The 12,072-nt window shown below is 42.5% G+C and overlaps 1 protein-coding gene across 3 annotated transcripts in view; it reads left to right on the top strand.

The window, feature by feature from the left end:
• The window catches only part of CDH13 (cadherin 13), a 1,002,781-nt gene that overhangs the window by 611,930 nt on the left and 378,779 nt on the right, over positions 1-12,072 (top strand). For all 3 annotated transcript variants that reach the window (XM_038538175.1, XM_038538176.1, XM_038538177.1), the window contains one exon: positions 8,144-8,288. In XM_038538175.1, the coding sequence (XP_038394103.1) occupies positions 8,144-8,288 (145 nt within the window). The remainder of the gene's footprint in view (positions 1-8,143; positions 8,289-12,072) is intronic.

Genomic DNA, 12,072 nt, shown 5'->3' with positions numbered 1-12,072 from the left:
ACTTATGATATTTTAAGTCATATAAAAAACTTGCATTTGAGTATTTTAATCTCTTGATAATTTACAAAATTTATGCCTTGAATACTGGTTTAGAAAGGCCTTCCCAACTCTATCACATAAATATTCAATGGCTTTTTTTTCCTACTACTGTAATCCACCTGAAATTTATTAAGCTATACTTTAAATGTTTATATATCAATCTTAATTTTTAGAGAATATCGTGTTTTATAAAACACATTTTAGGGACCCCTGGGTGGCTCAGGAGTTGAGCGTCTGCCTTGGGCTCAGGGCATAATCCCTGGGTCTGGGATCAAGTCCCACATCGGTCTCCGTGCATGGAGCCTGCTTCTCTCTCTCTGCCTGTCTCTGCCTCTCCCTCTCTGTGTCTCTCATGAATAAATAAATAAAATCTTAAAAAAGAAAAACACAATTTTAGTACTCATTTAACAAAATGACTGTAGCTCTATAAACTAAAAAAAAAAAAAAAGTATCTCATTCTCTTCCTCTAAATTTTGCTTTTGGAGAAGAAAAGCAAGTAAAAATAAAATCTCCAGTAATTTTCTCCTACAGCTTTGTTTTCAAAAGTATTATATTTCTCATCTTTGTAGAAAAATCCCCTTAACCCTTGTACATATCCTTAATAGAACTGGCATAACTCCAATATCCATGATTTATGTAAATTCTACTTGAACCAATTAAAATTTTCAGCCTGTGCCCCTCTTGGGGTAGAGGATATTCACTAGGACTTTGCCCAAGCTGCTTAAATAAAATTATTTTGAATATCTGCATAGATTTCTTTCACGTAATTAAAATTACTTCAAAAGTTAAATAGAAAAATGCCCTTAAAGTCCAGCATGGTTGTGAGCATGCATACGTAAGAAAGAAAATGTTTTCATTATGCCGAGAGGAAAATATACTTTAAAAGTAAAATTTCAGATTGTCAAAGGAAATACCAGAGTCTAAGTAGAACAAGCTTTTCAGAGAACATTTGACAACAGCATCACGATCTTTAATTAATAATCTAACAAGTCGGAGACTTGTATCACCCCTTTGATCATTTTAGAGGGAGCGAGCTGTAAACACTACATCCAGTCCATCAAGGGGAGATGGCACCAAGGCTGTAGAAGTGAAGGTAGGGGGAATGTTACAAGGGCTAAAAATATCTTTTCCCTGGGAACTCTCCACGAGTTGGTCCGTAATGAGATTCAACTTCAATAAATGAATAAAGCCGAGAAAAATAACTTGAAATGCAAGTAATTGGTGTCAAAGAGAAATCTGGATTACTGTGATAGAAAAGCAGTTTGAAGGGGGTGATGGCTGACAAGTCAGAATTGAATTGAGAGTACTGCCTTCATGTTTGCAAAAGTCTCAATAAAGGTCCGTTGGGAGCGAATGAACAAAGAGGTCACCAAATCCTAGAATTTCCCAAGTGCCAATAACTGTGCTACACACACTCATCTTTTCATTCGAAACAAAAAAATAAAATGAGAATGACATTCTAAACACTGTTCGTTACATGTGCCGATTAACCTGGGAGGTTAAAGTTCCTCAATAACATAGGATTACCATGTAACCCTGTTTTAGGGTTAACATAACCCTAAATAGGATAATAGCATAGGATTACCATGTAACAGGCTTGGATTGTACCTGTTTGGGCTTAATTGTTAACAGCACCTGCCTTCATTCTAAAAAGTGTTCCAGTTTGAACAAAAAATTATGTGACCATACTATTAATTTCCTATTGTTGCTATGACAAATTACTGTAAGTATCTGACTCAAAACAACACAAATTTGTTATCCTGTACTTCTATAGATTATAGTCCAACATGGACCTCACAGGGCTAAAAGCAACATGCTAATAGGCCGGCCTTCACTTCGGAAGTCTATACAGGAGCATACTTGTCTTTTCTAGTGCCTAGGGACTATAGCATTCCTTGGTTGGTGGCCTCCTCCGTCTTCAAAGCCAATGATGGCTGCTCAAGTCCCTTCTCACTTTGTATCACTCAGACCTTCGCTTCTCCCACCCTCCTAAGGACCCTGGTGATCACACTAGGCCCACCTAAATAATCAGGCTGATCTCACTGTTTTAAGGTCAGCTGATCAGCAACCTTAATTCTACTTTGCCATGAAACCTAATATATGCACAGACTCCAGGGAGTAGGACATGAAGATTTTTTTCTGCCAACCACAGTCACTCTATGGTAGTAGAGCCAAAATTTGAAGGCAGGCTTTCTGGTTCAAAGTCTAGTGTAATTTCAGTGATCAACGAGGATGTCTTCAATGGAAAAGTCTGGTTTGATATTTGTGAGGTGTTGGTAGGTTTGAAGGGCGTGAGACTTGCAAACAGAAACGCAGTAAAATACCTATAAGTGGGGCACCTGGGGGGCTCATTTGGTTAAGCATCTGACTCTTGATTTCGGCTCAGGACATGATCTCAGAGTGGTTAAGAGACTGAGCCCCACGTCAGGCTCTGCATTGAGTGTAGAGTTTGCTTAAGATTCTCTCTCTCTCTCTCTCCCTTTCCCTCTTCCCCACTCCCACCCCTCTCCCTCTCTGAACAAAACAAAATAAAACAAAACAAAACAAAAAAAACCTATCAGAGTTTTCTCTATTCAAGGCACTTATATATGCATAGAAGGAATACCTAGATAACACTGTTCCTGCCTTCGAGTTGTTTATGATCTGACTGGGCTATGAGTACATTCACCCATGTGGACTACATATGTCTTTATCAAAGGGGCCTATAATAAATGAATATACTGTATTAATTACATATGTAAGAATTCAGATATAAAACATAAGGGTAATTTAAGTTTCACATTAACCAAGTAAGTTAGGATTTATTGTATCTTTTTCTTTCTGATGACAACAAATATTATATCCATGGTAGAAAATTTGGTTTTTAAAAATCTCCCACCATTCTCAACCTTGACAGGTCATGTATTATAAATAAACTCACAATAGCATCCTTTCACAAAAACTTCTATGGGCTTCTGTATTTCTGTGGAAACCTGGTGCCCATCTACAATGCCCTTGAAATGGGAGAATTAACTCATGTTCATGCAGTACTTTTAGGTCTCCACTCTTGGATAAAGCAATTTTGCTTTAAATAGGTTAGAGGTGATTTGCATACAACGTTCCCCTCTCCATTCTATTTGCCATGGTCATTTCAGAGCTACATTTATAAGAGGGAAAACTTTTTTATTTCCAGAAAGTCTGACAGGGGAGCTTGTTGTATGTAGCTAGGCTGATACCGTAATATCCCCCAATCTGCCACAACTGGCAGAGTGATTATATTTATATTTATATTTATATTTATATTTATATTTATATTTATATATATTTATATTATATAGAGAGAGTTTATATATTAGCCTATAGTATTTTATATGTGTTTTCATGTTTTTTAGGGAAAATTTATAATAAACTCATCATATACCTAAATTCATGGGCAATTTTGCCGTGGATGAGGCAAGAATGAAACACAGCAATCAATGTCAAGCTATTTACTATTAAGTAAGTAATATAGGAAAGAGAATGAAACAAAAATGCGAGAGAAGTCCATGAAAGAGCATTTAGCAAGCAGGTGCATAGTGGAAGAAAGCACGAATTTTAGAGTCAGACCTAAGTTTGGATCCAGCTGGATCACACACTAGCTTTTGATTCTAGACCAGTACTTGAATTTCTCTGGGTTTTACTGCAGTGGGTTTTTCTTCAGGTTGTTTTGAGCCAGATAAGACAATGCATAAAAAGCTCAGACATGTATGGGACACCAAAGAAATGTAGTTCCCTTCTTTAAAAGGCAAGTCATTAATTTAATGTACTTAGGTATTGTTATCCACTGTGGTTCTTATTCATGAATTAAGACTGCACAGTCAACAGACTTATATAGTCCATGGATCCAGGACCGATTATCAGCTCTTATGTGCCAGGGATGGAGAGAAAGGACAGATGGCCCAAGCAGAGGCCAAACTTTGGACTCCAGTCTCTTAAAGAGGTACTGCTGCTTCATGCAATCAGCTTCATGCAATCAACATGAGATCAGGTGGCTATTATGTGCAGGCACTGGGTCTTAGCCTTGAAGATTTGCCAACAGTCAAGAATATTCGTGACACCTCTGCCTTCGTGGGCCCTGTCAGAGAGGCAGACATTAATTGAATTATCATACAAATAAACAAGCTATATTATGGAAAATGTTATAAAGCAAAGCATACCAGTACCACGGGAGTGTAAGCCAGGGACACCCTAGTTAGTCTGGAGGGGTTAGGGAAGATCTTCTTGGCCAGTGATACTGGAGCTGACATGTGAAGGATGAATAGAGGCTAACCGAGGACAGCAGGTAAGAAGTCTACACTTGCGGAACAGCAGGTAGGAAGTCCAGGTTTACTAGGAGAATTACATGTGCTGGGAAGGAACGGGGTCAGTTGAAAAAAATTGAAAAAAAGATTGGCGTAGTTGGATCATAAGGAACAAAGGGTATCTCTTATGACATGAAATGAGTTTGGAGAAGTGGCCTGGGGCCAGATTGTAATAATAAGATTTGTCAAAGTAGATGAATGTACTGTTTATCCTAAGAGGGCTGAGAAACCATTGTGAAGTCTCCATTATGGGGTGACTTAAATTAATTAAAAGTTTGAAGACACCCTGGAAGCCTATATTGGTCATATTCTCCAGAGAAATACACACACACACACACACACACACGCACACACAAAGGGATTTATTGTCAGCAATTGACAGTTATGGAGGCTGAGAAGTCCTGTGAACTGCCGTCTGCAAGCTGGAGACCCAGAAAAGCTGGTTGTTGATTCAGTCCAAGTCCAAAGAGGTGAGAGGCAGGAAAGTCCATGATGTAGATTCTAGTCCAGGTCTGCAAGCCTGAAAAGCAGGAGCACCAAGGGCATTGTCCAATATGGTAGCTACAGGTGGCAACTGAGCTCCTGAATGTGGCTGGCACAATGAAAGACTTGGATTTTTTGTTTTATTTCTCCTGATTAATTTAAATTTAAATAGCCACATGTAACTAGCAGCTTCCATATTGGACAGTGTAGTTTTAATATACGAATGTCTCCTACCGCTGCATGTCCCTGATCTCTAACTGAAACTATTTTATTCATATGTTTTACGTTGCTTATCATCTATCTCTTCATGCTAGAATGTGTTGTTGACTGCTGGATATGTAACCCTCAGGGTAGGGTTGACATGTAATATCTCAATACATTTTTTGTTAAACTGACTTTAAAATTAATAAATGCCCCTTAAGAGCACTTCACTTTTTTTTAAAGATTTTATTTTTAAGTAGTCTCTACACTCAACTTGAGGCTCGAACTCACAACCCCAAGATCAGGGATCACATGCTCTGCCGAATGAGCCAGCCAGGCGCCCCATGAACACTTTGCTATTTTTAAAGATTTTACTTTCCACTAAAAGATCCCGGAGTCAACCTCAGGGTAGTGTTGTAACATAAAACACTCTCAGGTTGTATACGTACATAGCTGGTTTTATGACATTCGTCTCCACGTTTTGCATTCATCCTAATCAATTATACCTCCTTAGTTTCTGTTTGTCTTTCCATTACATTGAGATGGACCTGGAGTCCGCCGCTCTCACTTCCCACACTGTGCATTGGGGGATTCTAGGGACCCCAGGCCTCTCTACCCGACTCGTGGCTTCTGAGACAGCCCAAAGCTTGTGCAATGCGGAAGGGTCAGGAAGGAGGTCATCCTGGGATCATGACCGAGGTCATGACCCCAGCTGACCCGGGAGGGAACTGCGGTAATCAGAGGGGTTCCTCACCCTCCAGTTTGCAAACAAATCCCCCACTGCATGCAGGGCCGGGGGAGTGGGGAGAATGAGGCAAACCTTTGCAGGTGGGGCAGGTGGCGGTGCTAACAGGCGAGGGGGCTTGCTTACAAGGCTGGCGTGAGGCGGCTGCAGGTCCAGGAGGTCTCTGCACCTGCCCGCCGCACTCTTACAAGTTTATGCTGAGGTCTTGGCAGCACCCGGGCAAGTCTACCATCCGGTCACCCCCAGCAACACGTGGCTGGCTCAAGGCTGCCTCCTCGAAAATAGCTCCCAGGGTGGGAATGGAGGACAGAGGAGGGATGCAAACCAACTGGAAGCTTAGGACTCAGATCCCAGATATTCGGTGTCTAGACACAGTTTTTTTGGTTGAGATAAAGTCAAGTCTTTGGCTATTTTGGAAAGACACAAAATTGCCCCAAGGTTTTGTTTGCTTTCCTTAGTTTAGCAGAATTCATTAGCGTCTAAACAAACAAAAAAAACAAACCAGCAGAAAAAGTAGAGAAGTTCACTCTGTGAGCTCTCCTTTGTGTGTAGATCTTAAAAGGCTCAGCCCATTTATTTGCTGCTGAGAGGATGAATTAATGTGAAAGGGAAAAGAGGAAAAGATACTCTTCTAGCCAGGCATACCTGGTTTCATTTGTGCTTACTGCCTTCAAATTCTCTGCACACGCACGCGTTACACGTGCACGCTTCACATGCTATTTTGTGCATTTACGCATAATATTCTCAGGCAATCAACAAGGTGGAATAATGATTTTATCCGATCGCTGCATTCTATCGCGTTGCGACAAACATTCGGTCAGTTCCCCTTTTCCCGAGGCATTTAGCGATGCCAGTGGTGATTTATTATTCTAATAATGAAATGACATACAGTGAATGTTTTCATATATGGAGTGCAACCTAACTCAAATAGACTCAGCAGTGGAATCCAGAAGGAGGAACAAAGTGTATGAGCCCTTCATAGCTTTTCTGGGATTTTTCCCATGCTACTTTCCAGAAGGATGATACCAGTTTGCAATGCCGCCAGGTTGGGGGGCGACCATGCTGATTTGTAATAAAAGTGTTTCTCTTTCATTTTCCTAGTTTGGGCTTGTTTTGACAGTAGGGCTGATAACCACAGTAGGAGCAGCTAGTATTCTTGAGACCAATCATGGGAGAGCCATAGAGTAAGTGCTTTAGAAACATTGTTTATAGTGGCTAAAGGTACATGTTCTGGAGGCTGATGGCATGAGGTTAAATCCAGATCCTACCACTTAATCTCTAATTTGCGTCCATTCCCTCCTTGCAAATGATTCGTAATGGTTTTACCATCTGAAGACCAAGTGAGTTTATATAGTAGAGAGCCCAGTAAGCACTGGGGAATGTTGATTATTCCCAATACTGGGTGTTTTTCATTAACCTCATCGTACAGGTGAGAAAACTGAGAGAGGAAGAGGTTGGCTCTGGGTCACATAGCTCCTGAAAAGTGGGGCTGGGTTCCAAGTACAGGGACCCTTACCCCAAGGGCCAGAGTTTCAGGAACACAGCAGGGAGCAGCACCCACATCCAAGGGGCAGTGTTACTGCTGCCGCTGAGTTAGACCGAGGCAGAACCAGGTGCAGAAGATAAGAACATAAGGCTGCTGTGACTCGCTGGAAATGCCATGAGCTAATTCCTTGTTTCCAAGACAAACAAGATAGCTGGGTTTTGTTTTGTTTTGTTTTTTTATGCTATTATTTTCTTCATCCTTGAGATCTGAAGGTACTTCTGTATGCATGTGTTCCGTAGGATCATGAAATCCCCCCTAGATTACATAGGCCTGGTGGGTGGCAATCCCAGGGGCACACACCCAGGACCCCACAAATGCCTTCCTTGCCTCAGGAAGACTCTCTATAAATACTTACTGACCTGAATTTCTCCTAAACATTACCATAAACACTTTCAGTTATTTCTTAATGTACTCTGTTCATAACTGCTTAGTCAATTATTTTTATTAGCATAACATTTCTTTTAAGCATAATGATGTTAGAAAAAAAACAGAAACAATGTAAGCACATTTTCTCAACTGTGGCTGATTGTGTTTTCTCTCTCTCTTTTTCTTTTCTGGACTTCCTTTGCAGATTTGATGAATTAATTGTGCCTTTCCCAAGAGGGACGTAACATGGATTGAAATTTGTCGCTTATTCTATAATGTTTAGTTTCTATTCTAGTTCCAGGGACTATCCATTGAGACGGAAGTTTGAATATTGCCAAGGGCTCATAAAATTGCTTATATAACCTACTTTCTCCAGAGAACCTGACTTCAATTTTCGTAATGAATTAATGCCTTCTTCCTCCCCCAATCTCTTTGCTCCGACAGCTATTTGTGGAGACCACTGATGTCAATGGCAAAACTCTCGAGGGGCCAGTTCCTCTGGAAGTCATCGTGATTGACCAGAATGACAACAGACCAATCTTTCGGGAAGGCCCCTACGTTGGCCACGTCATGGAAGGATCACCGACAGGTATGTTAGATTGGCTTACACTAGCATGATGGCTTGGGAAGTGGAAGCCTGTGACCTTTGGGGATTCTAGAGACAGTTTTGTTGCTGTTCCCACTCGTTCGTATGCCTCAACACCCCCGTGTTATCTCCCTGGATAGAAATGAGAGCTGGAAATCTGCAACTCAGAACATGACTGGGGTGTCGCAGGCTATGAACATCTCTTGCTTCATCTCCGAAAGCTACCTTTGAAAGATGGCCAACAGCTAAGTTTCTCTAATGCGTGGCTGATGATGGACACTGTAAATATGTAGCTCACCCTTGCGAGGGCCCAAGGTTGAGCTTTGTGGTGTGGTACAGCTTTGAAGAAAATTAAGGTCCCTACTCCAAGCTCCTTACTTATTCCTTTCATCATTGTCTTTTCCTAAGAGCTATTTTGGGGGAAAAAAAACCAGGTAGGACTTTTTTCCCTTACACAAGGTGCATGGAGAAACCTTTTGTCTTCAGTCAAAGGGCCAAAAGCAAGACATTTTATTTCTCTCTCTGGAAATACATGCACCTACTGTGATGTTACTACAGAGCTCCTCTTATCTGTTTCCCACACTTACCCTTTCTATCAGGGAAGGTTGCAGAATTTAGAGCTCTCTTTTTTGGCGCAAGAGATACTAATAAAAGCATTCTGTGACCGGCAGTAGAAGTCACTGCTGAGTAGGATGCTTGAGGAAGTGAAGAGCAAAGTAGAAAAATCCCTATTATGAGAGTGGACTTTGATTTTAAGCTTTAAAATACATTTGAGTGAGGAAGCACCATAGGAAGAGTATCACTGTTGCTGTGTCTCGATTATGCCCAAACAAATAAGTCATTCGGCTGGTCAGGCGGGAGATGGAAGCCTGAGCACTGCTTTGATGGTTTATTTTCCCCCTTCACCGAATTGATGGGATGTATCAATAACATGTAGATCTATGAAGCTCAGTGAGCGTTGTCATGGTAACCTGCCTAGACCACCCCTTGAGTAATTGTATGCAAGGTGCCTAACCTCCCTTCAGCTTCAAGAAGCTGGGTCTCCCAGCACCTCATCAGCTCCCCAGGGACAGGAGCCTAGCTCTCCCTTCTGGGATTTGAATGCATTCTGTAAAAAGGATCTGGGATTGCCCATGGGTGCTAGGGGGCGTTTGGAGGAGCTCAGGAGGTGAAAGAGTACTATAGGCCAGAAAAGATGGGAAGCAGGCAGGTGAAGGTAGGTCAGATCACTTTCAGGCAGGCCTTTTCCGTGGCCCCTCTCCTCCGTGGCTGCTTTTGGTGGAAGGAGGGCTTCTGGTAGGTAGGAGAGACCCTGGAATTTGGGTCCGATGTTCACAGATTATCTTCTTAAACAAGCTGATGTGCGGGACGAGTCAGGGGAACTGATGGGGAAAGCTATTAAAGAAGCTGGAGTTTGAGCAGAGCAGGAAAATGATTCCCAGTTTCCATCTGTGGTGCTGGGCCCTGTCTGTGAGTGACTGGAATTCGAGCCGGGCCAGGAAAGTGTTCTAAATGTAAATGACAGTGCTTACGTCGGAGGCGGCTGTGAGCGTGTGCGTGTCTTTGTATATTATGTGTGTATATGATTAGACAATGTCCAGTTTTCCTCCCACTGTGCCCTTCCTTAAAGTTTCAGAAAGAATTTCAAATTTTATTGCTTTATATACATGTCACATTTTCAAAGAAAAATGGAATCCTTTATGTACACTGAATTTCTTAAAGCACAAAGTAATTCGGTTAGGGTGGACGGATCTCCAGCAAAACATAAACCACCTCCAACTTTTATTTATGATTGGTATTATCCTATAAAAATACATAAAGACTCGGGTATCTGTGTGGCTTCTTTCAGCTACGCAGAATTTGGCCTGTATCGTTGTTTTTTTCCAGCTCCTCTGGGTCTGGCTATAAAGCAGGAATTGAAATAGATTCATTCAACTTTGAGGTCAAGAATGTGGAAACGCTGTGGGAAACTTTTAGGATAAAACCTGCTTAGGTCACCTAGCACCTTCTAAGGGATCTCAGGCATAATGACCCCTGAAGCCTCGGTGAGGGTAGAATTTCCAACCTAAACCATTTACAAGTTGGACCAATGAACCCTGATCAGCTATGGGAATGATGGCCTCTCCTACTTCAGTAATGCCCTGCTCCTTTGTGCCGGGTGGAATCCTAGGTATCATAAACACTGGAGTGGATCCATTTTACAGAAGGGGATGCTGATCCCGGGAAGAGCTCAGTGACTTTGCCCCTTTCTCATCGAGAACAGATGGGGGGAAGGGCTCCATCTGTATCATCTACCTTCAAATCATGTGCTCTTTCAAGCGTCCCACAAACTTCATGGTGAAAACAGCCATCAAACTACAATACCGTGGAGTTGGGCACTTAGCGTGTGCCAAGATCTTTATGACATTGTGTCCTTTCCACCACTACACCATTCCCTGCCCTGAGGAGTCATTACCACTCCATTGGGGTACCATTACCCCATCATATATGTAAGAAAAGTGAACCTCAAAGAGATCCAGACCCTTGTGCAAAGTCTCGCAGCTGGTGGGTGAGTGAGAATCTGTGCCCATGTCTCTGGCTTGAGGTGCGGGCTCTTTCCCACATACATACACGTATGGAGTTAGCCACCATCCCTCCCCTTCTTCACCCTTCACCCTCCTCCCCTTCTTTGCAGTCCTAGCCGGACGGAAAGTATTTGCTCTATCAGAGGAACTGGTGGAGCTCCTAACGGAAAGTAAAGAGCTCTTCTGACCAAACGTCCAGCTCATCGAATCACTTCTGGCAAAATGTGTACTGTTGCTCAGTCTCTGGCATCGAACAGTGTTACATGTAGGCCTTGCTGTCACTCACATTGCTTTCTTCTGAGTTCAAGTCATCAGGGCCAGCTTGGTGAGGTGTGACCTGCACAGCCTCGCAGGGCCCCACACTCAGAAGGGCCCAATGTTTGGTATTAGCCTCTGCCATCACCACCTTAAAACTCTTAATAGGTATTGAACAAGGGCCCCTGCATTTTCCTTTTGCACTGAGTGCCCCCAAACTGTGGAGCTAGTCTTGAGCATGGCTCTGTGGCCCAAAGCTGGTGTGATGCTCCACTCAGCTCCTTGACCCATTGAGACATTGGGCAGCTTACTGAACCTTCTAGAAGCCTCAGTTACCTTGTCTGCAAATGAACTGGGTGCATGATAGTACCTGCCCTAAAGAACTGTACGCAAGGATTAAATGAGACAGTGCTTCACTCAGCACATACAACAGAACAAAGGTTCAAGAGATGCTAGTGCATTCTTAATGCCACCTGTTATTATTATTATTCCTGCAGCATACCATTTGGGGGAGGTAAGGCAAAAAGACAGGCAGTTTGTGTGAAGGAACATTCATCTCCCAACAAACCGAGCATCATTTTCATGTTCCAGTGTACCTGGATATGCCATCAGCACCAATCCATCATGGAGTAAGGTCACCCATATTTATCTGTGTGTGCAGACAGGAGACCATTTCCAGTGGCTCAGCACTAAACTCCAGGGTATTGTTTTGGGGAATCAGTACTGGATGAGGGAAGATCAACAGCAAATAATGGTCTTTGAACTTCGCAAATTATGAGCTATTCCTTTTATGGAGTCACAAGGCATTGATTTATGGGACCCAAGCCCCGGCCCTGGATGCTCTCTGGGGCCAGCCAGAGCTCTGTGTGGGTCTGGTGTTTTCTGAATGTGCAAGGCATGCCTGGACCTCATGATTAGGGATAGAGGCCTGGGACCCTTGTAGTTCCTGGAGAGCACACATGCCAGGG

Source organism: Canis lupus, chromosome 5 (genome assembly GCF_011100685.1).
Source record: "Canis lupus familiaris isolate Mischka breed German Shepherd chromosome 5, alternate assembly UU_Cfam_GSD_1.0, whole genome shotgun sequence".
NCBI lineage: Eukaryota > Metazoa > Chordata > Mammalia > Carnivora > Canidae > Canis > Canis lupus.
This window is presented reverse-complemented; position numbering and strand designations above follow the sequence as displayed.